We start from the raw sequence: 27,954 nt of genomic DNA, 5'->3' as shown, positions 1-27,954 counted from the left end.
TTGAACTCACGGACCGTGAGATCATGACCTGAGCCAAAGTCGGCCGCTTAATCGACTGAGCCACCCAGGCGCCCCATTGAATGTGTAGATTCTTAAGACATCCTTAGGTTTGCTTGATGTAACTCTATAAAATTCATATACTGTACGTGTCCTTCTGTATCTTATTTTTTCTCCCTCAACATTGTATGTTCAAGGTTATCATCTGTGCTGAAGAATATATTGGGCTGGAATTTGTCTACAAGTGGAACTGCTACTTCTTGGGGTTAGACACATTTTAATTTCATAGAAATTGGGCAAGAGCTCTTACCACACAATACAGCCTAAACCTAGAAGGAAATGATGGATAAAAAAAGACATCAGAAAGAGAAAAAAGATAAACAAACAAGATATTTTCAACATGTGTAACTGATAAAGGATTCGTATCTAGACTACAGAAAGGAATTATAGTACCCACTTGTCACGAAAAAATAATTGAATGGAGATACTGTACTTTATGAGTGAGTCAGAAAATTAAAAATTAAAGTTGTAAGGGGATTCCATTTCACAACCACTCAACTGCAAAAATTTAAAAGTCAGATAGCATCCAGTGTTAGCAAGGAGGAAGGGCTTTAGGAAATCATTTCCACTACTGGTGAAAATATAAACTGGTACAAAAAGTTTGAGAAATAATTTGGTACTATTCTATAGCATTAAAAAAACCATGTTAACAAGAGCTCTGGAAATACAAAAGAGGTTATGACAACTTCTGCTTGTCATTATTAGCAAAGGCTTCATGGAGGTGATGATTGGGTAACTTAGAGCGTGTAAAGGTCCTGTGGCAGGAGACAAAAGGGCACTGTTGGGGAAATAGCAAGTTGTTCATTGTTGCCAAGTGTAGGATAGGAGAGTAGCTAAATAGAAATGAGTTTGAAAACTTATTTCAGTCCTTCTCTAGAGAAAATTTTGAATGCATGCTGAGAAATCGGTCTTTATGTTGTAGGCAATTAAGAATTAGGAAAAAGACATCACTTGACTTGTGATTTATGAGAATAATTTTGATAGAGTGGAAGATGGTTTTATTGTAGAAAGCCTGATTGAAAGATTTTAAATCCTGGAAATAAGCCTACGGAGATTTGATTTTCAGAAGAAGGAAAGACTGGCTCACAGAAAAAAAAAAACAGACTAGGAAATTTTGTGTCAATCTCTGGTAAGGTTTTAGCATTAAATTATTCAACCAGTGCTTAAGGAAATATGTTCAAGGGCAGATACTGCAGGACCATTCATAGTAACAATAAGCAGAAACCCCACGAATGCTTGTCAGTAACAGAACTGTTGAACGCTGGTAGTGTCTGTACCTTCTAGAATGTTTTGTAACCATTATAAAGAAGGAGTTAGATTTACCTGAGGGGGATTTACATGATGCACTAAGGGAGAGAAGCAAGATGTGGGGAAGTCTATACAATATGATCCCATTTTTGTGAAAAATAAATAAATTAGAAAAAGGAAAATTACCTGCGTCAAAAGCAGGAGAAAACTGATGAACGAAGAAACAGCACAGAGTTAACATTGATTTGGGTGGTGTGGAATGGCATTCGAAGGATTGGGTGGGTGAGGGAAGTGGGGAGAGGAAATAAGATTGCTTTTTTTTTTTTTTTAAACATTTATTTATTTTTGAGACAGAGAGAGAGAGAGAGAGAGATCATGAACAGGGGAGGGTCAGAGAAAGAGGGAGACACAGAATCTGAAACAGGCTCCAGGCTCTGAGCTGTCAGCACAGAGCCCGACATGGGGCTCGAACTCATGGACCACGAGATCATGACCTGAGCCGAAGTCGGCCGCTTAACCGACTGAGCCACCCAGGCGCCCCATAAGATTGCTTTTTAAAAGAGGAGGGCCTTGGGGGCTCAGTCAGTTGAGCGTCCCACTCTTGATTTTGGCTCAGGTCATGATCCCAGGGTCATGGGATTGAGCCCAAGCCCCCTGTGGGGCTCCGTGTTGACCATGGCGCCTGCTTGAGATTCTCTCTCTTTCTGCACCTGTCCCTCTCCCTCACTCGTGGACTCTCTCTCTCTCAAAAAATAAAGGTCTCTGTGGTCACGGAGTGTATATAAATATACAAAGAAATGCGTGGAAGAATGATCACCAAAATGTTAATGATGTTTTCTAAAGGGGATGATATCTTGGTGTTTTTCCCCCCAATTTTATGCCTTTCTGGATTATTTATTCACCAAAAAAGAACTCTTATTTATAAAAAGCTACTCTGACTGTGAAAAAAAGCCACCCTTTTGCTAGCACACTCCTTATTGTTTTCCAAGGTGCTCTGAGCCCATCCGGGGAGTGTGGTGGGTTTCCTAACCCGGCACGTCCTGCTTGGGGAATTTTTTTTTAATCTTTTCTTTCACCATCTGCCATAATAGCTCTGACATTTCTAGTTCACCAAATGCAGGCCACTCCTTTCTCCAAGCTTCCAAAAACCATCCTAACAGCAATTAGCACCACCTTCCAAGGATCTAGCTAAAATGTCAAATGCTGTGTCGCGGGCAGGTGTACCTCTCTAGGGATATAGTCCCTTTCCTTAATATACTTGGCACTTCCACAGCCGGGTTATTTCATGACTTAACCCTAGCTACTACTTAAGAGGCTATGAGAAGGGGCACCTGGGTGGCTCAGTCAGTTAAGTGCCCAACTTCGGCTCAGGTCATGATCTCATGCCTCATAGGTTCTGCATCGGGCTCTGTGCTGACAGCTCGGAGCCTGGAGCCTGCTTCAGATTCTGTGTGTCTCTCTCTCTCTCTCTGCCCTCCCCCACTTGCGCTCTGCCTCTCTGTCTCTCAAAAATAAATAAACGGGGGCACCTGGCTGGCTCAGCCAGTTAAGCCTCTGACTTTGGCTCAGGCCATGATCTCGGGGTTTATGGGTTCGAGCCCCGCGTTGTCGGGTGGAGGGGGGTGCTTTGGGCTGCTGACAGCTCAGAGCCTGGAGCCTGCTTAGGATCCTGTGTCTCCCTCTCTCTCTGCCCCCCCCCCCCCACGCTCTGTCTCTCTCTCTCCTTCAAAAATAAATAACATCAAAAAATAAGGTAAAATAAAACAAATAAATAAACATTAAAATAAATTAAAAAAAAAAAAAAGAGGGTATTAGGTGGGAGTAGATCCTGAGAGCTGACGGTAAGGGATGACATTGCAGAATAACAATGGGGGTGTTGAAAGAGGTACACAATAGAAGCCAGGTGGCAGTGTTTCACCACCCTTGACTAGCTGGGCCCAATTATTTTAATGAACAGCAAGGTCAGCGTGGCAGCCAGCAGGGCATGACCCGCGGAAATCTACGGGCTTAGTTAAGAGAACACAGAGTTCCCAGAAGCAAGGTAAATACCGGCCAGCAAAAGTATTGCCCAACCTTTACAGTCAAAATAATCAAGGATGAATATGAGAGGAGCTAAGGGCAGCTCTCCCAATCAAGAGTCACAACCCATCGCCCGGTTTCCAGGATGCAGGCCAGTCCTTAGACCCGGAATCTCCGGCCTGAAGTGGGGAGCCAGGTCCCCACAAGGAAAGACCCTGCAATGGCATAGAGAGGGTATGTGATCGTGACTTCCTCTGTCCCTTCCCAAAGGAACTTATGGCAAATGTACTCGGGTAACTCTGAGTCATACCAGGGGAATTTTAAAGGTCTCGTGATCTGGGATAGCCTGGGAAATTCCCTCCCAAAGGAAGCGCCCATCTTATACTTCTCCTGATAAGGAAAGGAGCCCGATTCCTGGGCGGTCTCGGGTTCTGGATCTACCTCACCTGGAGATACTGTTTCCACCCATTTCTTGGGCGACAGGAAAGAATATCATCTTTGTGACTGAGAGGCCCAGAGAAGAAAGTTTCAGGCTGTGGCATAAGAAGCCCTGACACTTGGGCCATATGGCCTCTCAGACTATAAAGGATTAGAGGCCTCTGCGGTGGGAAAAGATGCCATTTAGAGGTTTTGGCATGTCCCAACAGGAGGGTCACAGCATAGATACCTACAGCAAGGCCATGACATCTGCCAAGGAGAATTATACACCTTTGAAAAAAACCAGTTCCTGGCATGCCCTGGTAGAAAGGGAAGCCTGACCCCGGGTAGCTCGTGGTCATGGAGTCAGTCTCACCCATCATGACCTGTGTCCTGTCATACGCACTCTGGCAGGCGGAATGATGGCCCCCTAAAATGTCCATGTCCTAGTCCCTAGAACCTGTGAGCCTTACGTGGTGAAAGCGACTTTGCAAACATAGTTCGATATTTTGAGACGAGGCGATCGTGTTAGATTATCCGGGTAAACCCAGTGCTTTTGCAAAGATCCTCAAAAGTGGAGAGGGGAGACAGAGAGCGAGGCGGAGGGAGACTTGGCCCGAGAAGAGATCAGGGTAATTCAATGCAAAAAGGACTCAACCTGCGTCTGCTGCCTTTGAAGATAAAAGCAGGGGCCGCAAGCCAAGGAATGAGGGTGTCCTCTAGGCACTGGAAAAAGCAAAGAAGCAGATTTTCCCCTCGGAGACTCTAGAGAAGAACACAGTGGTGGCTGACACCTTGATTTCAGGCCGGCGAGACCCATTTTTAATTTCTAAACTACAGAAAACTAAGAAAATAAATTTGTGTTGTTTTACGACCCTCCCCTGTCCTCATTTGTTACAGTAGCAATAGGAAACTAATACAGTTGTCACGTCGTGAGGTTGGGTGGGCCGACCAGCAAACCATCCTAAGACAGAAGCGGAACATCCGGGATCGGGCGCGAGTAGGGTTCGGGGACACAAATGAGGTGCCTGAGCAGGTGGCCCAGACCCCTGTGGCATCCCCTACTGTTACACCAGGACCTCTCTCTCAGCTCATACTGACACCTGCCACATGTGGAGGTCCCTTATGACCAGCTAATGGAGGAGTGGAGTGGCCCTGAGAACACCTCTAGGATCACCAGCTGTAATATGTGTAATTGATGGAAGGCCCCAGCTGCTGTGCTGGAAATCTGTCCTCATGTTAGTGCTAAGGCCACAGTTTTCACTGGCTGCATCCAGCTAATAAGTGAGCATGGCGGGGATACTAAGGCCGGCTCACTGCTGAAAGATGAGGGGCTCTTCTGATGGGTGACGTGAGCTCAAGAACTGTCTTATCAACTTTGCAAAACCTTTCTTAGAGGTACACTATGATCTAAGACCTTCCATGTTCCACTTTGCTTCCTCCTCTTTCTCCTCCACTGCAAACCTGCACTGCAGTCTCACATCTCTCCCTAGAACCTCTTCTTATCCCCTTCTCGCTTTTTTCCTCTCTTTTCTCAATACATCTCTTGCATGTCTCATCTGCTTCATGGAGGACTATGGAAGTGGGGAGAAAGTACAATCTTTGTAGCACATTGTATCACCTAACATGGAGCACCCACAAAACAATAGGCACTCAATAACTATGCAAACAAAATAAGTGGGCAGTTGGTGTCAGTCGGCCTCTGTCAACAGTCACCCCGGTGCTGGCACAAAGGGCCCTTGAACAGAATAGCCATGATGGCAAAGGTGAAGCTATGCGTGGCCCCGCGGGATGGGTTCTTACTCACCAAGATTGATAGGGCAACTCTTGTTGCCAAATGTCCAACTTGCCAGCAACAGAAGTCAAAATCAAGCCCTTTAATCAGCACTATACCTTGAAGAGACCAAGCAACCGCTTGGTGAGAAATTGCCTACTTTGCTCCCCTTCTGCTCTGGGTCTTGATTTGCCTCTTCTACCTGCAGGGCCACAGCTAATGTTACCATACAAGGACTTACATAGGGTTTGATCGATACTGGATCTCACCTAATACTGTAACCAATTAGGGGATCCACTTTACAACAAGGGATGTGCAGAATGGGCACATTACTGTGGGATCCACTGGGCATATCACCTACCACACCACTCAGAAGCTGCCAGCCTCATACAGCCATTAGAATGGATTAGCTGAGGTGCTAGCTTGGAAAGAGGCAACATCCTCTTAGGATGCAATATATATATATATATTTTTTTAATGTTTTTATTTATTTTTTGAGAGAGAGAGAGAGACAGAGCATGAACGGGGGAGGGTCAGAGAGAGGGAGACACAGAAGTGGAAACGGGCTCCGGGCTCTGAGCTGTCAGCACAGAGCCCAATGCGGGGCTCGAACTCACGGACCGCGAGATCATGACCTGAGCCGAAGTCGGCCACTTAACCGACTGAGCCACCCAGGCGCCCCTGCAATATATATTTTAAATCAGTAATCGTTATATGGCGTGGTGTCCCCACAAGCTAGAATACATGGTTCCAGGAACCAGATTGAAGTAGCTTCCTTTACCATCATTCCAGGTGAATTTGGGGAATTTGTACTTGAAATCTATAAATACGGCTCTGTAAATTTAAAAGTTCTGGTTCCCAGGGAAGAAAAGCTTCTTCATGGCAAGAGTCTTGGCAAGAGTCTTGTTAAACACAGTTATTGCAGTCTCCTTGTCCCCAAAGATCGTCAGGAAGGAGAAGAGTTATTCTGGAAGGTGTAAGTGACTTTGATCATCGGGAGGATATTGAGGGGTGCATGCACACAATTGAGCCGGCAGGGAAGAATACATTCGGTATTCTTGATAAGCTTAGGCATTCTATAGTACTCCCTTGTCCAGTTTTGATGTATATGGACGAGGCCAACAGCCACGGCTCAAGAGGGCATGGTGATGGGAGGCTGAGACCTTTGAAGGTCAAAGGTCTGGGTCATTTCACCAGGTGGGTTGCCTAGACCATGGTAGGTGCTGCTGAGGGGAAAACAGAATGGATTGTAGAAAAGGAAAATGGTGAGTATTGCTTATTGTCTCCAGACCAGGTATAGCTGTGGTGGGATGCAGTTCATTCCACTAATGCTCCTCTCGTTCCTTTCCTCCAGGAGAAGAGAGCAACCAGAATCCCAGAGGAGCTGCTTCCAAAGCTGATTTTTGAAGCAGATTGATCTGAATGGCACAAAAACTGAACTGTAGGAGGTGGCATATTGTGCTCCCCAGGTCCCCCTCCAGGAAAGAACTTTCATTTTCCCAGCTCTGCAAGTGTTGGCAGCTGTCACTCGAGTCCCTTTCCAGGACTCTTCCTTGACTGAAGAAGGCCATGCTGCCAAGGTCATGCATGCCCCCTCCCAAGTACAGTCCACATCCCACTAATAAATATGGGTTATAGAGGCATACGCCCTTTGCCCCAGTTTGGGACAGCTCTGCAAGGACAACTCAGCTCTGCAGGGACAGCTCTGCAAGGACAAGTCAGTCTCCTGACTCCAGGCCTTTGTGTGACTGTGTCACCGTTCAATCCCTTCTCTGCCCAGTTCTCTTTCCTTCATTCCTGCACAAATGTTGGTCCCGAGATCACTTTCCAGGAAACTTCCTACATGCCAAATCTCCATCTCAGAGCCTGCTTCCTGGGGAAACTATTCCACAACAGATACAAACATCTAATGTGTGGGATAAACCATGTAAGTGCTCTCTGAGATTGAATTCTCTGTTACAAGAATGCAAAGTCAAAAGTTATTTGGGGCTGAGGTCGTCAGAGAGGGGAGGCACTCTGAGTTGGACTTCTGAGGTGGGCAGGATCTGGCAAAGAAAGGGAAGTGACGCTTAACTGACTGCGCCACCCAGGCGCCCCGACTTCAGCCAGGTCACGATCTCGCGGTCCGTGAGTTCAAGCCCCGCGTCGGGCTCTGGGCTGATGGCTCAGAGCCTGGAGCCTGTTTCCGATTCTGTGTCTCCCTCTCTCTCTGCCCCTCGCCTGTTCATGCTCTGTCTCTCTCTGTCCCAAAAATAAATAAACATTGAAAAAAAAATTTTTTTTTAAAAGAAAGGGAAGTGAGGCCAGATGACCGAGACAGGTGGAAGTTTGGCAAATGGATCGGAGATGAAATGGTATAAATGTTGATGTGTAAGTGGAAAGGCAAAATCAGAGCTCAAGGAATGACAAGTGATCCGGGTGGGCAGGAATATGGGGCTTAGGTTGGAATGTACCAGGAAGTGAAACGAGTAAAATGGGCAGGATGGGACCTGACCTGAATCAAGGGTCTTGAAACCTGGGGTCAGGATTGTGGCCCTTATTTACAAGGTGGTTGGGCCCCATTTGGGGAACTGAAACCCAAGAGTAAAAAACTCCAAGCCCCCTTTTGATGTGAGGTACAAAAAAGCGGGGAGTCATATAAGTAAAGCCTTATCATTAGAATTATAATTCATTATAACGAACTTCCTGACGAGTGATGCTAACAATGGGAGGGGATGCCTTATAAAGCGATGCCCTCTCCATTATTCCAACAGGCCGAATTCCAAATCCATGTAAGGGAAGTGTTATGTTGGCTGGAAGATGAGGGCATTTTTCTAACGTAGTTGACCCAAGGGAGTCAACAGAAAGAGAAAGAAAAAGAAAAGGTAAAGGTCAAAACGTGTGGTATCCCAATGAGTTTCTGTCTTAAGGAGAAAAAAAATTGAGAGAATACAGAAGCGTAAATTGGGAAAAGGGGAGGGCTAACATTATGACAGTAAGAACACACCATAAAGTATATTAATGTGTCCAAGTGTCCAACGTGTCCAAGCTCACCAGCTGTGATGAGCTACACTCTTCTGTCTCCATCTGTTTGGCTAACGTGCCAGCACCATGGAATCAGGGAATGGGACGAGGGTCCTGTCAGGTCACCTAATGGAGAACTTACACAGTTCCTGAAAGTCAGCTTCCTGACTCTATGCCCCCTTACTTCATCAGAAAGAGGCTATGAAAAGTGGTCTGAGCAGAGAAAGGGAGGAGAGTGGTGCAAATATTTCTTTGGAGCAAATTGTCGCAGTTCGGTCAGTACCCTTCTCCCAAAGGGGATGAAGTTTGGGGGCGTTACTTACTTCATTTCCACCTGAGAGGGAGGACTGCCGAGGGGTAATGGCACAGTCTGAACATGTTCCCTCGAGTTTAGAGACGCAAGGGCTGGTGCCTGGCTTGCTTCCAAGGAAGCTAAACCCGGATGGACCTGGTCTCTAGTTGGCTGGAGAGTAATTAAAGCCAAACGAAGAAACCCCTCATGGTGCTTAGTTAGAACTCAGATGTTGACTGATAGTGTCGCCCACAGGGCAAGAACCTGGGAGTGAATGCAAGATTCCTAGGGGTGAAACACGGAGTCGCAAGAGATGCATCTACCCCTGGTCTGGAAAATTCCTCAGCAAAGGAATCTTAAACATGCCGAAGAAGTTAAAGCCAAAGAAAAGGACTAATGAGAAAAAGGGTCAGGTGTATGTATGGAGAGGGATGAAGGGTTGTTCTCCTTTAAAGACTGACATTTGCATAGTATCTTGAGGGGACCCAATATTCTACTCTCTAAATCGAGATTGTCTGTGCGTTAACACGACCCCAAAATCATCAGTTACTTGAGAGCGGACTAAAAAGTCAGAATTTGCACACTTTCCCTGCAGGGGCAGAGAACGATCATTCCGTCACATGGAATGTAATGGGGCAAAGGGACACGAAAACATAAAGACATGTTTTGATTGCATCTGTGAAGTGATACAGTTACAGGATTTAACTAATAGCCGTTTGAAAATTAAAAAAAAACAACCAGTCTTGCATTAAATATAGAATCAAAAGTGAGCACAGTGAAATAACAGGTCGTTTTATGCAAAGAAATAAACCAGTGCTCAAAGAGGACAAGTAAATCGTCCAAGGCTGCATAACTTGTAAGTCGCAGCTCCGGGGCTATCTCCAGATTAATACTAGACAGCATTTCCTCTGTTGCTTCCCCTCTAAGAAGATGATTATTTTCATCAAGCTCTGTCCCCTGCTATGGTTTACAAGGAGAAGGTTCACATTTGCCCTAGTTCTGAAAGATTATGTTTGAATTTGAAAAGCTAGGGAGACGCCTCTGAACAATGGAACATAGCTCAAGGCTACAATTTTGTTTTATGCACTACAGCTTTTTAAGGCCAATGGTGCCCTGCTCCTTCAGATGAAAATAATATATCAGGGGGAACCAAGGGAAAGAGAATAAACTGGTCTCCAGGCGGCAGATAGTGTATGAAGTCGACACAAGGAACAAGTCCTCTGGTCTATTAATAATTCAGAAGCCCTCTCTCCTCAACCATCCTCCACTCTCCCATTCTTTTTCCTTCTTTTCTTTGCACTTTCCCCCACTTGTCTGTTTCAAATAAATAGCCTCCGCTGACAGGCTGCACTTAGGTAATCAGAGCACAACACAATTAATGTCTCTGTTCAGAAGGTTCTTGCTAGTATTTCATTTTTGCCCTTTCCGGTGTTTGGCTATTAAAGCAACGGACTACGGAGACCTGTTTTGGTTTTTGTTTGTTTGCTCGCCTGCCTCTCTCTGGCATATGGCATTTATGCCTTTGAAAGTTTTTTTGTTCTCTTTCCGGGGGCGTTTCACTGATGAGACGTATCAAAATGCACCTCCAAACCAGCCACTAAGAGGTTGCCCGAACACAAAGCGTTATTAGGAAAATGATCCCGACAAGAAAACGGTCGCAAAGAACAGCTCTTGGGAAAAGCCAGGCTGTTAGCTCTTTTTAGAAGGGGTTGTATTCTCACCCCCAGAGATAATTCATCAAAGTCTCTCGCCCTGAATGAAATTAGATTTCCCTTTTAGCTTCGATAATAGGCCATAAATATATGTATAATTTAGGCCGTATATAATTAATAGGCCATATATATATATATATATATATATATACACATATATATTTACTCACGGAAAGAAGAGTTTGGAATGTTTTTTTCTAGTGGAGGGCTGGGAGGGAGGAATCAGATATGCATCCGCCCACAAGGCTGCAGCTATCCCCCCATACACAGGTACCACCACGGTATACGCAAAGAATAAAAACATTTTCAATACCATGTGATCGGTTAAAATATAATCGCATTCTCATTCCTCTCTTCGAGCGTAAGCAGCTATCAGACACCAGAGTGTATGCTGAAGCGAAAAGATAGTAAGAAAAGCCATGCATGAAGGATTTTTCTCATCCATTTCTTCGCTATATCTTTTTGCGTAAGTCCTTTATTTGCGTAATATTTAGTTCCACTAAGTGTTATATGCTTTCGCCATTTTGAAGTGACATGGGAAAGCTTTTGGAGTGTCTCGTCAATGATTGTCTTATCTAGGAATTCAGTTCACGGTGTGACCCAGATGGTGGCAGGCAGGTGAGCTCACCAAGCTCCACGGCAGCCAGCACCCCCCCCACCCACCGAGGATGCTGGCGAGGGGCTGGCCCGGCATCACCCCTCACCCACCGCAGGTGAGGACCGTGATACCGGACTTCCAGCCCGCATCTCTCCCAGGCTGCCCTCCGGACCACCTGTCTTCTCTCTGCGAACTCACTATGACTAAGTCTGACCTCCATCAAATTAGCTCCCTTCCTAATTTCTAGACTTTTTCGAGGCGGTACTACACAGTGAAACGAGTTGGAATGAGGGGAAGGTGGCTTTGAATCCAAACTCTTCGCTTCCTGTTTGATTTACCCTTTCTAGGGCTCAGTTTCTTTCTCTTTAAGATGGCATCACAACGATTCCTAGGGTGTAGGAGATGACATTTCCAAGTCGCCGAGCCCAGCGCACGGGGCAACACAGGTGCCGAATAACCGTGTGTCCCCTCCCTTTCTCCTCTCTGTAGATGACACTGCCAATGTCTACAGTACCCAGCTGGACACGTTGATATCAGTTTTCCTCCTTCCTTCTTGCTTACCTTTAATTAAAACCAACCATCAAGTTATGGGATGTTAGATCTGGCAAGGATTTTAGAAATTATAGTCATCTGATTCACTGATAACACATAGAGGTATGAGTCACCAATTATTGTAGCAATTTGACTCCCATGTCAATTCAATGACAATCGTTATTCGGTGATGGAATTTGTTGCATGACACTTGATAATCATACTGAACAAAAAAGAGTCAACCAAGTACAGTTAGATGGGTGATGATGTACAAACACAGCGTCAGGCTCTCAAGCTCTGTTTTCTTAAATGCTGTCCAGCGGCTCTTTCTGACCTAGAAAAGTTTTTTTGGTACGCTTTTCCCTGTCCCTAGTATGTCCTTTCTCTCTTTGCCATTCACTAAGTGGGGAGAGGCATTTGTCTCAGAGATAACTAGAGAAGAAAAGAGTCATAGAAGCCAAACGAAGGGGAAACAATAAGGTAATCCCAAAGGAAAGAGTATCAATTTTTAAAACTTATGAATTCACTAGTTAATACATTACAATCTTACACATAAACTTGGAACTATTCGTTATACATTATATTCTATGTGCTGGTTCATTTGTGTTCTGCTAACTGGTTTTAGAAGAAGATCTCTAGGGAATCACGCTCACAAGCAACATAAGAATTAGATATGCCTCTATATGTGTTCTTTACAACACAACGACTCTTCCTTTCCTATCCTATGTAAATACCCTTGCTCAACCCAAACCTCATATTTCATCCCTTTTACCTTCTTCTCCTTCCTATGTTCCACGTACAAGAGGAAAGTATTCATAGCTACCCATAGTTGTTTTATTCCCAGTTAATGCAAATTATCCGATTCATATATTTTGGACGTGGAGACCAAAAAAAATGTAAATCATGTGATGTGTTAGAGTGTAAATAATCATTTTTATAAAAAGCTTCTGTTTCTTTAATCTCCCTAGACACTGACTGTACATATCATCCAGAATTCTCTCAGTAATGAAACTAGAGCCAGAAACGAAAACAAGACCCTGGGTCTAGTGAGATCCTTATTCCACTGAAAGGTACTATTTGTCGGGCAACACGTGAAGTTTCTGAAAGAGCTGACCTTCAAGCTTTTAACTTTTTGCGCCCCAGGTTAGTGCACTGACTGGAATCCACGTGGGGCAAACAAGTGAGGAAAATGGCCCCCCACCATCGACGATTCTATTGGGTTACCTCTGAAAAGCGAAGACATACAGCTCACGCGAGAGGAAGATGGCTACAAGGACTCCAAAGCTATAAAGCTTCATCCCAGCAGCGATTTGCTGAACAACAAAATTCTCTGGAGAAATGGGCCCCGATGCCTGGTTACATAAGAGCCTTCTTTACACACTGGTTAAAATATAATGCCACGGTCCCTCCCATTCCTGTGATCAATTGACTTAGCTTCTATTTCCGCCCTCGAAAAATAAAGTATGTTGAGAGTTAGACCAAATAGAAAATATTTAACTCCTCAGGGACGATGAGGCCAGGAGAAACAGTGTAGGAATGTTGCAGAAACCTGTCTGGTTCGTTGAAGAACCATAACCCTGGAGTCTTGACTAATGGCTCATAACCCGTGCTGAGGGAGGTCTCCAGTGGAGTACTAAAGAGATCTTCCCTTGTCTCTATCTTTGCAACATTTTCAACTTAGATGAAGACGTAGAAGGTGAGTTTCTGAAATTTGTGACTCTTACAAAGGTTGAGAAGGAGAACTTGTATGGAGGATTACAGGATCTCCATTTAAAGAGATGTTTCCATGGGGCGCCTGGGTGGCGCAGTCGGTTGAGCGTCCGACTTCAGCCAGGTCACGATCTCACGGTCCGTGAGTTCGAGCCCCGCGTCGGGCTCTGGGCTGATGGCTCGGAGCCTGGAGCCTGTTTCCGATTCTGTGTCTCCCTCTCTCTCTGCCCCTCGCCCATTCATGCTCTGTCTCTCTCTGTCCCAAAAATAAATAAAAAACGTTGAAAAAAAATAAAAAAATAAAGAGATGTTTCCTTGTTCATATGAAGTGATGGGCCCACCTGTAAGAGAATAGGAATATTATGTCCCAGAGAGTTCTCTGAGCCATAAAGAAAAATCAGGTTACTTTGAATTCATATTTATTTAGGAAAGGCGACTAGAAGAGCCATTATCTAAACTGAAGCTATCACATGTCATTCTGAAGATAGTATCTTAGAACATTTTGTCTGGTTTAAGGCCACATCTTACCTCTGTAAGTAGACGAAGCCTAGGTATTCTCTCTAAGTTGCCACTGGTCTATGCATTTCTTGAGGTCAGGGCAGGCAAATTTGCAAAATAAAACAACATTCCAACAGTAGACTCCTGAGAAGGAAAGGATGAAGATTTCAAACGTCTCTCTCTGAGAGTCAAAGCTATTAAAACTTATTGAATGGATTAAAAGTGATCTCCACTGAAACTGCCTTTTGTGTAAGAAAGAAGAAAAAAAAAAAAAGAACACGCAAGTGTATCTGATCATTTTAGAGAAAGACACACAGGTAGAATAGACCAGAAATCCACTAGGTTATAGTTACCTACAGCAGGTGGGTAGAAAACGGAGTGGAAAAGATGAAAGTAAGGACGGGGAAGAAGAGATGGGAGAAAGAACACTTCTTGGAGTAAACGTTTTTAATAGTTCAGAATTCAAAAACACTACAGAATTTTTAGGACCACGTTAATTTTTCACTTACTCGAAACAAACAAGTAATTAAAGTGACTACAAGCAAAAACACATGAACTGAATTATGTTTTTGAAAGACATTTTTAAAAATGTATTTGGGGGCGCCTGGGTGGCGCAGTCGGTTGAGCGTCCGACTTCAGCCAGGTCACGATCTCGCGGTCCGGGAGTTCGAGCCCCGCGTCGGGCTCTGGGCTGATGGCTCAGAGCCTGGAGCCTGTTTCCGATTCTGTGTCTCCCTCTCTCTCTGCCCCTCCCCCGTTCATGCTCTGTCTCTCTCTGTCCCAAAAATAAATAAACGTTGAAAGAAAAAATGTATTTGTTTTGAGAAAGAGAGAGAGAGAGAGAGAGAGAGAGAAAGCGCATGGGGAGGGGCAGAGAGAGAGGCAGACAGAAGATCGGAAGCAGGATCTGTGCTGACAGCAGACAGCCCGACGGCCTAAGTCAGATGCTCCACCAACTGAGCCCCCCAGGAGCCCCAAACTGAATTATGTTTTTGATGAGTAACATAACTGCACTTGAAAGGGAGAGAGGAAAAACTAACCCAAGGACTTTGACTTTGTTTTTGTTTTAAACACAAAAAGTAACTTTAAAGTCACAGTCAGTGGTTAAAATTTACTGAAAAAAAGAATTTACTGACAAAGTTTTCCGGTTTCTGTAGTCCCTATTTATTTGTATCCGATGTCTCCTTTCCAGGTTTACGTTTCTTCGCGCCGAAGCAATCTTTCAAAAGTTGCTTTAGTGAAGATCTATTGGTCGTAGAGTCTGTTACACTTCGTATGTCTGACAAGAACTTCATTCTACCCTCACCTTCAAGGACTAGTTGAACTGAATGCAGTGTTCTAGAACGCCAGCTCTTCCATCGTCTTTTGGCATCTACTGTTGCACGGTAGGAATCTACCGTCAGGTCTTGTTCCTCTGTAGATCATCTGTTCTCTCCACTCAATGGCTTTTAAGGAAGTATGGATTAGCTTTATCTTTTATACTTTTCAGATCCATTACTGCTGTCTAGGTGTGAATTTATTTTTTATTATCTAGCTTGGAACCTGGAATGTAATTTTGATCGGAGGATTTAGACATTTCTTCAATTTGGGAAAACCATTTTATTGTTTCTTCAGCAATTGTAGAGAGAGGGAGATACAGAATCTGAAACAGGCTCCAGGCTCTGACTTTCAGCACAGAGCCCGAGGCAGGGCTCGAACTCATGAACCGTGAGATCATGACGTGAGCCGAAGTCAGACACTTAACCGACTGAGCCACCCAGATGCCCCTAGAATACTTATTAAAAAATTTTTTTTTTAATGTTTATTTATTTTTGAGAGAGAGAGTGTGAGCGGGGAAGGGGCAGAGAGAGGGAGACACAGAATCTGAAGCAGGCTCCAGGCTCTGAGCTGTCAGCACAGAGCCCGATGCAGGGCTCGAACTCATGAACTGTGAGGTCATGACCCGAGCTGAAGTCAGACGCCCAACCTACTGAGCCACCCAGGCACCCCAAGAATACTTATTTTAAACTGGTTCTTGGCATTTCTACACCATGATAGTATCATGGCTTTCAAAGATCCAGTCATCAGTCAGCATGACTTAACTTAGTTACTGGCTTAGTTACTCCTCTGTCTCTTATAGACCAGCAGATACTTATGAACCAGTCCTAGGCAGCAGTGGGCACTATCTTTTTAAAACTGAAGTACACAGGGGTGCCTGGGTGGCTCAGTTGGTTAAGTGTCTGACTTCACCTCAGGTCATGACCTTGTGGTTTGTGAGTTTGAGCCCCAGGTCGGGCTCCGTGCTGATAGCTCAGAGCCTGGAGCCTGCTTTGGATTCTGCGTCTCCCTCTCTCTCTGCCCCTCCCTCACTCATGCTCTGTCTCTCAAAAATGAATAAATGTTAAAAAAAAAATTTAATTGAAGTACATACATTGAAATACACAGATCTTAAGTGTATGGTTAGATTAGTCTTGAAAAATACATACGCTTGAGTAACCCACACCCCTATCAAGGTATAGAACATTTCCATCATTCCAGAAGTTCTTTGATATTTGTCCCAGTTTCCCCTCTACTCTAGCAGCCTCTCTTCCGATTTTATCACCAGAGGTTAATTTTGCTTGTTTTAGAACTTCATGGAATCATATACTGTCCTAGCCGGTTCAGGGTGTTGTAGCAAAAATACCATAGACTGAATGGCTTAAACAACAAACACTTATTTCTTACAGTTCTGGAAAGCGGGAAGTCCAAGACCAGGGCAAAGATTCGGTGCCGGTGAGAACCCAGCTCTTGGTTCATAGATGGCTGCCTTCTGGCTGTATCCTCACATGGTGTGAAGAAAATGAAAACGAAATGATAGAGCCCTCTGGGATCTCTTTTATAAGTGCAGTGATCCCATTCATAAGGGACCCACCATTATGATCTAAGCATCTCCCTAAGGCTCCACGTAAATACCATCGTATTGGAGACTAGGTTTCAATATATGTGTGAGGGATGAGAAGAACACAGACTTTCAGTCTATGGCTTGTAGCCTGCACTCTTTTGTGTCAGGTTCCTTTTGTTCTTTCGCATTGCTGCGTGTGTCAGCAATTTATTCCTTTTCATTGTTGAGCAATATAACAGTATTTGTTTACCCATTCTCTTGTCAATAGACATCCGGGATGTTTTCAGTTTGGGGCTATTATGAACAGAACTACTCCAAATATACTTGTGCAAGGCTTTTTTGGTGGATAAGTGTTTTCATTTCTCTTGGGTAAATATCTAGAAGTTGAATTGCTAGGTAATAGGGATACTTCATGTTATAAGCAACTGTTGTGCCTTTTTCCAAGGTGATTGCACCATTTGACGCTCCCACGGACACCCTATTACTTGAGCCTCTAGTTGAGCCACATCCTTGTTGTTACCTGATGCAGTGTTTTTTATTTCAGCCATTCTAGTGAAAGTGTGGCGCTAAGTAATTGTGATGTTAATTTACATTTCATAATGACTGATGATGTTAAGCATTTTGGCTGTGTGTGTGTGTGTGTGTGTGTTCAGATCTTTTGCCTGATTTTTTTTAGTTTATTTATTTATTTTTAGAGAGACAGAGCACGAGTGGGAGAGGGGCAGAAAGAGAGAGAGAGAGAGAGAGAGCCCCAAGCAGCACTGGCACTGGGAACACAGAGCCCGATGCAGGGCTCAAACCCACAAAGCCACGAGATCACGACCTGAGCTGAAACCAAGAGTCAAATGCTTAACCGACTGAGCCACCCAAGCACCCCCTTTGCCTGATTTTTAATCATACTGTTCGTGTTACTTCTGATTTGTAGGAGTTACTTATATTCTGGACATCAGTCCTTTGTCACCTAGAAGTGTTATGAATATATCTTCCCGAAGAAGACTCTTGTTAGAATCTTTTGACCATTTAGAAAATTCAATTGTTTCTCTTTTTGTCGTACCTTGTAGGAGTTCTTTATATACTCTGAATCTAGCTCCTTTGTCTAGATATATGTTTTGTGAATATTTTTTGTCACTTGGTGGCTCACCCACTTTTTATTGGTGCCTTTTGAAGAACAGACATTGTTAATTTTGGTGAGTCCACGTTATCAATTTTTCTTTGGTTATTGGTATGTTCTGTGTCTTGTTTAAGAAGGTTTTTTTTTTTTTTCAACTTTTTTTTTTTTAATTTTTTTATTTTTGGGACAGAGAGAGACAGAGCATGAATGGGGGAGGGGCAGAGAGAGAGGGAGACACAGAATCAGAAGCAGGCTCCAGGCTCTGAGCCATCAGCCCAGAGCCTGATGCGGGGCTCGAACTCACGGACCGTGAGATCGTGACCTGGCTGAAGTCGGACGCTTAACCGACTGCGCCACCCAGGCGCCCCTTGTTTAAGAAGGTTTTGATGAGTTCAAGGTCATGGAACTGTGCTTGAAGCTTTATAGTTTGGGCCTTTATTTTAGGCTTATGATCCATCTCGAATTAACTTTTGTGTGTGGTATGAGGCAGAGTGTGAGGTTGTTTAGCCTTCTAGACACCCCGTCCTTCTAACACCATCGACTAAAAACTTTCTTTTCCCTGTGAAATCACTTTGTCAATGTTTTTGCAAAAAGTCAATTGACCGTGGAAGTGTGAACCTATACCATTAAGTTTTGCAGTGATTTTTTTTAATGCTATTTATTTATTTATTTATGAGAAAGAGAGAGAGAGCAGGGGAGGGGCATAAGGAGAGGGAAAGAGAGAGAGAGAGAGAGAGAGAGAGAGAGAGAGAGAGAGAGAATTTTAAGCAGGCTCCATGCCCAGCATGGCGCCCCCTGTGGGGCTCAATCTCACAACCATGAGATCATGACCTGAGCTGAAATCAAGAGTCGGGCGCTTGACCGACGGAGCCACCCAGGTGCTCCTAAAAATTTCATCTCTTAAAGTTAGGTCACATGTTCTTGTTTTTTTTTTTTTTCACGTGCTTATGATTTTTTATTGAATGTCAGATATGACGTGTAAAAGGATAGAATAGGCTGACGTAAATAGTGCTTACGTCCTGAATAGTCCTATATCTTCTTCTTCAGGCCACTAGTGGGAGGGATTGAGTTAATCTCGGCTACAGCTGAGCTGGGTTTGGGCTTTGCTGTTATTTTCATGACATTTTATTTACCAGAGTCTCAAATTACTTAAGAACAGGAGCAAATCGTCTTTAGCAGGGTCTGACTGCCTCACAATTTGCTCTCAGTTCTCCTGCTCTGCCCTCAGCGGTCAGCTACACAGGAGAGGGCTCCCAGATCTCTTGCCTCTGGGAGGTAATTGCAGGTTTACAATTTTTTAGAATGTTTACACCTAAAGTAGAACAATCTAGAAAGTCTAAAAATAGAACGTGTGTAGAACGAGACATCAATAAAACAGAAACAAAAACTACCACGGAGCAGTCAAAAGTAATGAGCTATCACACCATAGAAATACATGGAGGAAACTTAAAAGCACGTTGCTAGCAAAAGAAACCAATCCGAAAAGGCTGCCTCCGGTAGGATTCCACTTATATGACATTCTGGAAAAGGCAAAACTGGAGGCAGTAAGATCAGTGGTTGCACTGGGCGGAGGGGAGGGAAAGAGGATGCACTGGGGGAACACAGAGGGTTTTTAGATCAGTGAAACTGTCGTGTATAAGAAATATTGATGGACACGTGTCATCATATATTTGTTAAAATCCATAGAATGTACCAAAGAGTGAACCATAATGTAGCCTATGGAATTTAGTTAATAATAATGTATTGATGCTGATTCATCAATTGTAGCAAACTGTACCACACTAATATAAGTTGTAAATAACAAGGGAAACTGTGTGGCGAGGGAGAGGTATGTGGGAACTCTGTGTTTTCTGATCGACTTTTCTGTAAACCTAGAACTGCTCTAGAAAATAGCCTATTAATTTTTTAAAGGTGGTAGTGTTGAAATCAGACAAAGTAAGCTCAATCAATGCAAAAGCATTAAACTGGACAAAGATCAATTGGGATCGATAACAGATATAATTAATATACAAGAATCATTAAACTTTATGAATTGAAAAAACACCATGAAAACATAAAGCAAAATGTGACAGAAATTCAAGCATAAATACATAACAACATAGGGAAGATTTAGCATACTACCATTTTTCTGTGATAATTTAAATAAACAAAAAAGAGATACAGAGAATATATAGTCTGTGATCCAGCGGGGAATGAATGTTTTTGCATGAAAATTTGACTTTCACTTATCTTTCTCACTCTGTTCCCCTGAGAACTTGATAAAGGTAAAGAGCCCAAGTTTTAGGCAATATTATTTATGATAGAAATAACCCCTGCTGGGTAAGTTGTTTCTGGACTAGGAAATGCCATAAATGAGCTGATTGGGACATCATAGCCTTAAGCTTCTCTGAAGGTCGTGACTTTTGTAACTGGGCGTGTCTCTACAGGGACCCAGGAATCTGTGCTTGTGAAGTGATTACAAAAGGTTGGCTACTGGGGGCATGGGGCTTCTAAGCCAGGGTGATTCTTATAACTTCCTGACATAAATCTCATTCCTTCACATCTGAAATGTCATTTGGGGAGCCTGGAAAACTGTGTAGAGTGTTTCATTGACTGTTCCAAGAACTACTCAAATGCAACAGGAACTCCTGACGTTGCCTTGTGTCAAGCTTTGGTTTCTATCTTATATATCTCTGAGTGAATGGTGCCGAATGAGGCGGGTCAAGGTTTTTGTGAATGTTGTGTTTTCTGAATGTTTTGTTGAACCTAAGAAGACTTCCTGGTGAATATCGCAAGATGGCACACTCAATTTGGTTAATTTGTGGGGAGTTTAATAAAAGTATTGTTTACACTGATGTGGGCAAGGTATAGGGAAATAACAAAAGACCAGTGAGTATACCAAGACTAGTAATTAGTATCTGAAAAGATAAGAACGTGGAAATACACAGAGCCATATGCAGAGGGCTGAGTGACAAGAACTGTGAGTTCTCATCCAGAAACTCAACCAATTTTTCCTCATCTTGCATGGAAGGAGCTAGAAGAAAAAAATATCCTGACCTCATCCTCCTTTCCTTTGTTTTCCTGCGGGGGCTTCTTATGGCTGAACCCAAAGAACTTGGGTCAGGCAAAGATTTTTTAGATAGAACATAAAAAACACAAATCACAAAAGAAAAATTTGAAAAACTGGACTTCATCAAAATTAAAAGCACTTGTTCTTCAAAAGATAGTTTTAACAAAATGAAAAGACAAGCCATGAACTGAAAGAAAATATTTTCAAAACACATACTGGGTAAGGGATTTATGTCCAACATACATAAAGAACACTTAGAAATCAGGAATAAGACCAAAAAATTTTTTTAGTGGGCAGATTATACAGACACTTTCCTAAACATACAAATGTCCAGTAATCACACACTCAACACCATTAATTACTAAGGAAATGCAAATTAAACCACAATGATATATCACTACCCACCTGTGGAGTAACTAAATGAAAAAAGGCTAACAATATGAAGTAATAGTGAAGATGTGGAATGCCTTGAACTCTCATACATTGCTTGCAGGAATGCAAAATGGTACAGTCATTTTGCAAAAGTTTGGCAATTTCTTATGAAGTTAAACATACTTACTATATGTCCTAGTCATTTGCTTTATGTATTTACCCAGGTGAAAGGAAAACAGTGTCTATGCAAAGACCTGAATGTTCATAACAGCTGAATATTCAAAACATTGGGTGTCTCTAGCAGTTTTATTTATAACGGAAGGAAGGAAGGAAGGAAAGAAAGAAAGAAAGAAAGAAAGAAAGAAAGAAAGAAAGAAGAAAGAAAGAAAGAAAGAAAGAAAGAAAACTTTGATACAAACCAAATGTCCATTAACTGGGGAGTAAATAAACAAATTATGGTACGTCCATACAAAGAAATGCTCTTCGGCAGCATAAAGGAAGAGACTACCGATCATGCAACAAGATAGATGAATCTCAAAAGCATGCCAACTAAAACTGGCAAATACTACAAGATTTATATTGTATGATCCCAACTATATGATACACTATACAAGGCAAAACTATAGAGACAGAAAATAGGTTGGTTGTTGCCAGGGACTGGGGCTGGTGGGGAAGAAATTAACCTGCAAAGAGGTACAGGAGAATTTTTTTGGAGTGGTAGAAAGATTCTATATTTTGACTGTGGTGGTAATTACATGATTGTTTACAGCCAAAACGTCTCAAACTTGACACTTAAAAGTTGGATTTATTTTTCTGAAGAAAAAGAAGAACAGAAGAAAGGGAGGTAGGAAGGAAAGAAAGAAGAAAAACATGGAGACAAGTTTTCTTCCTTGTTCTGCATCTCTCCCTGAGATTTCTGACCTTGGTACCTTTCATGAAGAAGAAAAAGAACGTAAAGTTTGATCAGACGGACTCCACCCCTAGTTCACAGGCAAATCGCTTAGCCTCTCAGAGATGCAATTTCCCCTTTTGAAAAATGAGATTAATAAAAACCTCTGTCAGAGGGCTGTTGTAAGGATTCAGTAGGATAACATTTGAAAATAACTGGCAGAAACAAGTGCTCGAGATGTCCCATTTATATAAAAAACATAAACCAGCAAGGGCATTGGCAGGGGCCAACACGTTCTATGCCTGGAGCCTTTTCCGGCTCATTGCGACCTTGCTACAACTCGTCCTCTTCCTCTGATGCTCCCAGAGCTAGGTGATGAGTCACCTCCCCAGAAGAGAATCTAGTTCTGGGAGACCTAGCTGACTGAGCATGTCCCCTGGGACTCAGCTAATTTACACATTTGTTCTCCAGCCAGTTTGGAAGATCAGCTGGCAATAATAATATGGCAAGTTCTTTTTCAAGAGCCCTAGCCCTCAGTTTTTATTAAGACTGTGTAAGAAGGTAATTTTCCCTGTGAGGACTGGTCTGCTTTGCCTTTCTCTCGGTTGGAGCAGTCTGAGGATAAGGGCAAGTGCCACTGAGATCTGGGCTGGTCTCACCTGGGTACAGAGCTCAGGCTTATTGTTAGGTAAGCACTAAGAGAGTCAATTAATTTGGTATTTTTATTATGAGTTCAGGTGTAGCTCAAGGTTTCCTTTCAAAACCATTCAGCCATTAAAGCTGCATAATCCTGGGAGGTTTTGAAGACACTTAGTTGATACATGTTTTTTCCTTCCGTACGTTCTCTCTCATGTTTATTCACGAAGAGTGAAGCAGTTTTATAATTTGCACAAAGGTTTGGTGTATGCGGGCCCTTGTGTTTCAAGAGGGGAGAAAGGATAATGCCATCTCCGAAACCACTGAAGAGGGGGATTTGAGGCATGAAGGCAGGGAACTCTTTTCCGGGTTCTGATATCCTTGCTTTGGCCAGCAAGAGCCTGAGACCTGTGCCACCAAGAAGCTTACGTGGCACCCAGACAGGCAAATGCTTGTTGGCTAAATTGTGAACAAAGCAAGGTTTGTCTTGGGAAATTTCCACCCCCTCTTTCCCCCTTTCTAAATCATCATCCCTTGTATTGGTCTCCCCACTTTCTTTTTTTTTTTTTAATTTTTTTTTTAACATTTATTTATTTTTGAGACAGGGAGAGACAGAGCATGAACGGGGGAGGGGCAGAGAGAGAGGGAGACACAGAATCGGAAGCAGGCTCCAGGCTCTGAGCCATCAGCCCAGAGCCCGACGCGGGGCTCGAACTCACGGACCGCGAGATCGTGACCTGAGCCGAAGTCGGATGCTCAACCGACTGAGCCACCCAGGCGCCCCATGGTCTCCCCACTTTCTAACATGCTTCCCCCAGTCCTGCCTTTGAAGGGTACACCAGGCTATAGATCTGTAGTTCTGAAACTTGACTCTATATCGGAGTCATTTGGGGATCTTTTAAATATTTGCCTGCCCAGGCTGCCCCATCGGATCAGTTACATCAGAATCTTGGAGGAAGGGGTATAGGGCATCAGCATTTTGTTAAAACCCCCAAGATAATTTCAACGTGCAGTTAGGGTTGAGAACAGCTGTTCTGGAACAGAGCTTCTCCAAGTGTGCTCTGTGAGTTACGGACTCTCCTAGGTATTTGTGGAAAATGCAGGCTCCTGGACTTACCACCTCTATAGGCATTGAATCTTGTGAGTTCTGGGAAATTTGTATTTTAACAAGCTCCCCAGGGGATTCTTAAGTGCCCCAATGTCTGAGGACCCCTACTAACCCTTTCACTAGACCATTTACTTCTCGTGGTATGGTGGGTCTCACTCCCCACCAGCCATACTAGTCTTTCTTTCAGTTCCTCAAAGACAACCACTGGACCTTTGCACATTGTAGTTGCTCGCTTGGAAGGTACTTGCCTCTCTCTCTTTGCCATTAGAAAATTTCTAAAGAGGGGCAACTGGGTGGCTCAGTACGTTGAGTGTCCAACTTCAGCTCAGGTTATGATCTTGCAGTTCATGAGTTCGAGCCCCATTTTGCTGATGTCAGCCTGTCAGTACAAAGCCTGCTTCAGATCCTCTGTCTCCCTCTTCCCCCCTCCCCCAACCCCTGCTTGCATTCTCCCCTACAAAAAATAAATATTAAAAAAAGAGAAAGAAAATTGGCGAAGATAACACTGATGAAACTACATCCCCCAGAAAGTCATTTCAACGTTCATGTTTTGAGGGAGAAAAGAGTAGGCTCTGGAGGGCCATGATCCCTGTCCTTGGGACAGTTTGGTTTACTACATTATTTGCCGTCACTGGAAATCATAGAGAGATTGCTCCAGAGACCATGAGAGAAAATCCAGGAGGCTTGATGTAGGTGGGGAAGAAACAGAAGGGAAGACCAGTGTTATGGTGCCGGGTTGGATGTATTTAAATGGCGGCCCTAGGCGTTCAGTGAGAGAAGGCCAGGCCAAGAGACACATTAAAGGTATCCAGGAAGATCAGGAGATAAAGCTTGGGCCTGTGCCTGGGAATGGGTGCCACAGGGAAGGGGGGGTCAATGGAGAGAGGAACAGCAAAGGGCAAGGCTGGGTGGTGGGGGATGCATCCAACTAAAGGGCAAAACCACTCTAGCTACCTTGAAAATTTACTGATGATGGGAAAATGTGAGTGGAAAGTTGTTTTAATCTCTCAAGTCTACTGTAATTGGGAAAGAAAAATTTAATTGAAAGCAGATTAAATTAACTACCTATCAACTGTAGATCTTTCAAGAAAGCTTCTATTCTTTTAGGACAGTGTTTCTCAAACTTCAATGTGCACGTGAATTAACTGGGAATCTTATTTAAATGCAAATTCTGATTTAATAGGTCTATGGCAAGGGCTGAGATTGTACATTTCTAACCAGCTTCCGGTGCCTTTGGCCTGTGTACTACCCTTCGGGCAAGAAAGTTTGAATATTTGGGACTCATCATTGGGACCTTGGGATAGCCAAGTCCAGAGAAGCCTACTGAATTATCAACTTTAATGCTACATTACACATAGCTTTATAATTATTTGCATGCATTCTAATCCTTTAAAATGTCCTATTCCAAAATGATACGTGATAGCTCTCTATTAACCAAAATACCCATTTAAATGGAAATCCCCCCCAATAAAATGGAAATCCCCAATTTTGACATGCTAGATAACAAAACTTACTGCCATTTTGTTGACCTGCCCCTGAATTTTTTTTTATTATTTATTTTTGAGAGACAGAGTGTGAGCAGGTGAGGGGGAGAGAGAGGGGGAGACACAGAATCCGAAGCAGGCTGTAGGCTCCGAGCTGTCAGCACAGAGCCCGACACGGGGCTCACAAACTGCGAGATCATGGCCCGAGTTGAAGTCTGACGCCTAACCCACTGAGCCACGCAGGCGCCCCTGCCCCTGAATTGTTAATGGTGAAATAGTGGGGACTGACTAGATTACCTATGCTTCTGTGCCTGACACAGATGGATTATTAAATATACGTAGACTTCAGACCTGAGAAAACATTTACACAATTTTCTTTTCTGACTTTTTTTTTTTGGTCACTCCTGCACAGACTCATTTGGTAAATCTTTCAGAAATGGCGAGACAGGACCCTGAGTAAAGGCAGCTGCCTTGATTACTGGAATTTTATTAGGAAACTATCAAAGGAACTAGATTTCACAAGATCAGTCAACGCTAACTTGCCATGAGCATCACCTCTGGTTTCTGGATCATGAGGCTGGCAGCGACGTCTGGTCAAGTTCACCAAGAGTCCTGCCAGCATTTAATCCACGTGTATTGGTACACTGGGTAGACGGAGAACAAAAGTCCATTACATCTCAGCAACCGCTGTGTTGACAACAGGTGCGCTAACTTGGGCAGCAGGTTGGAACGGGAGCCATCCAGGGATGCTGGGAGCACATGGAAATGTGTCTTGTGCGGGAAGCATCAGTCCGAGATGGGCTGGTCTACGGTGGGCTGAACCCATGCACCTTTTACAATCAAGACTGCAGCTGTGCTTCCGGGAACAGACTAGACTGTGTGCGTGTGTGTAGGTGGATAAAATCACTCCGGCTGAGACTTTAAAAGTACATCTAGTCCATCACATTGCATCAGACAGCCTGTCATAATTTCCACACACACAGGAACACCTTCCATTCTGAAACCTGAGTATGCATGTCGGCTTTATCATTTTCCCCCCAGTGACCTTCTCTGTTTGGCGTCTCTCATGGTCAGGAAACACTTATGTTTAATATGAATCAATTTTGAGAGCGCCACTGAGCTCTTACTAAAAGTCTGGAAAAACGCTTGGTTCTGCAGGGAATTTTGACATGTATAAAGCATGGTTCTTGCCTTCCCATTCATTGGAGGACAGCTTTTCTCCCAGTTTTGGCAACTCTTCATTCAGAATTAATTTTCCCCTGAGCTCCCATACCTTATTTACAAATTTGTTATAGGGTTTATCACATTATGCCTTTTATTACATTTTGTGTGTGCACGTGTACGCACATTATCTCCTTGTTGGATCGATATGCTTTTTTTGTTTGTTTTTTTGTTTGTTTGTTTTTTTTTTTAACGTAGGCTCCATGCCTAGTGTGGGGCTCGAACTCACGACCCTGAGATCAAGAGACGCGTGCTCCCAAGCCAACATGCTCCTTTAGGTATAAAATGGGGGAGTTGGGATCAGCTTAAGGATCCATTTTGTCAGGGGGCGCCTGGGTGGCGCAGTCGGTTGAGCATCCGACTTCAGCCAGGTCACGATCTCGCGGTCTGTGAGTTCGAGCCCCGTGTCGGGCTCTGGGCTGATGGCTCGGAGCCTGGAGCCTGTTTCCGATTCTGTGTCTCCCTCTCTCTCTGCCCCTCCCCTGTTCATGCTCTGTCTCTGTCCCAAAAATAAATAAACGTTGAAAAAAAAATTAAAAAAAAAAAAGGATCCATTTTGTCAGATAATTTGAAGGAACTTAAAAGAGGACCTATGCTTTACTATCCGACGTTAATACCTTTGATCGAGACGGAACTTGATAAATTCCTGTCAAATTAGAATGAACATTCTGTGCACAGGAAGGAGACATATTATTATCCACTGTGGCCTTATTTGCTGAGGCAAACAATCAAACAACCTAAATATCTATTTATAAGCCACTGGTTAAATGCAGTTTGGGATATCTAGATAACAACGAAACCCTAACGAAAGGATGGAGGCAGGTCTATGCATACCAATATGGAACAATCTCCAAGACACGGTGTTAAGTAAAAAAAAGTGAAATGCAGAATTATGGGTATGGTATGCTAATATTTGTAATAAAAAAGGGGTGTGTGTGCGTGTGCGTGTGTGTTATGTGTATAGAATATTTCTAGAAGGATACAAAAGGAATTAGTAACCGTGGCTGCTGACCAGGAGCGGAACCGGGGGACGGGGCAGGGGGGCGTGGTGAGTTGATAAACCAGCCCTCTGGGGATAAGACAGAGAGCCCCATTTGTAGAGTTGGATCACATATGTGGCATAAACACTTCCATCACGGCCAGTTTCGAACAATGATGTAACGACAGGCTCCCAAAATTGGCTCCAGTGAGGTGATGGGAGCTGGCTTCAGGGCACACACCTCTAGACCCAGAGGTGGGAAGTTGGGCCCCTCTCCACTGTAAATCCTCTGGTACGATTTTAACTTCTGATGCCATATTTGGATTGACTATTTAAAAAGTAACAAACCTTGAAATTTAGAAAAATTATCACGACTAGCCTGGTAG

The 27,954-nt window shown here is 43.5% G+C and overlaps 1 protein-coding gene and 1 long non-coding RNA gene across 2 annotated transcripts in view; one reads left to right on the top strand and one right to left on the bottom strand.

The window, feature by feature from the left end:
• Positions 1–13,032, bottom strand: part of CPB2 (carboxypeptidase B2) — a 51,422-nt gene extending 38,390 nt beyond the window's left edge. The window contains exon 1 of the mRNA XM_019826669.2: positions 12,876–13,032. Within this exon, the coding sequence (XP_019682228.1) occupies positions 12,876–12,949 (74 nt within the window). The 5' untranslated portion in view covers positions 12,950–13,032. The remainder of the gene's footprint in view (positions 1–12,875) is intronic.
• A 108-nt stretch (positions 13,033–13,140) lies between these two features.
• Positions 13,141–17,054, top strand: LOC109498029. Its single transcript, XR_002740864.2, has 3 exons — positions 13,141–13,347; positions 15,052–15,315; positions 16,565–17,054. It is a non-coding gene; the product is annotated as an uncharacterized LOC109498029 (long non-coding RNA).
• The last annotated feature ends 10,900 nt before the right edge of the window (positions 17,055–27,954 follow it).

Source organism: Felis catus, chromosome A1 (genome assembly GCF_018350175.1).
Source record: "Felis catus isolate Fca126 chromosome A1, F.catus_Fca126_mat1.0, whole genome shotgun sequence".
Lineage (NCBI taxonomy): Eukaryota > Metazoa > Chordata > Mammalia > Carnivora > Felidae > Felis > Felis catus.
The sequence above is the reverse complement of the archived record's forward strand: the minus strand, read 5'-3'. Positions and strand labels throughout refer to the sequence as shown.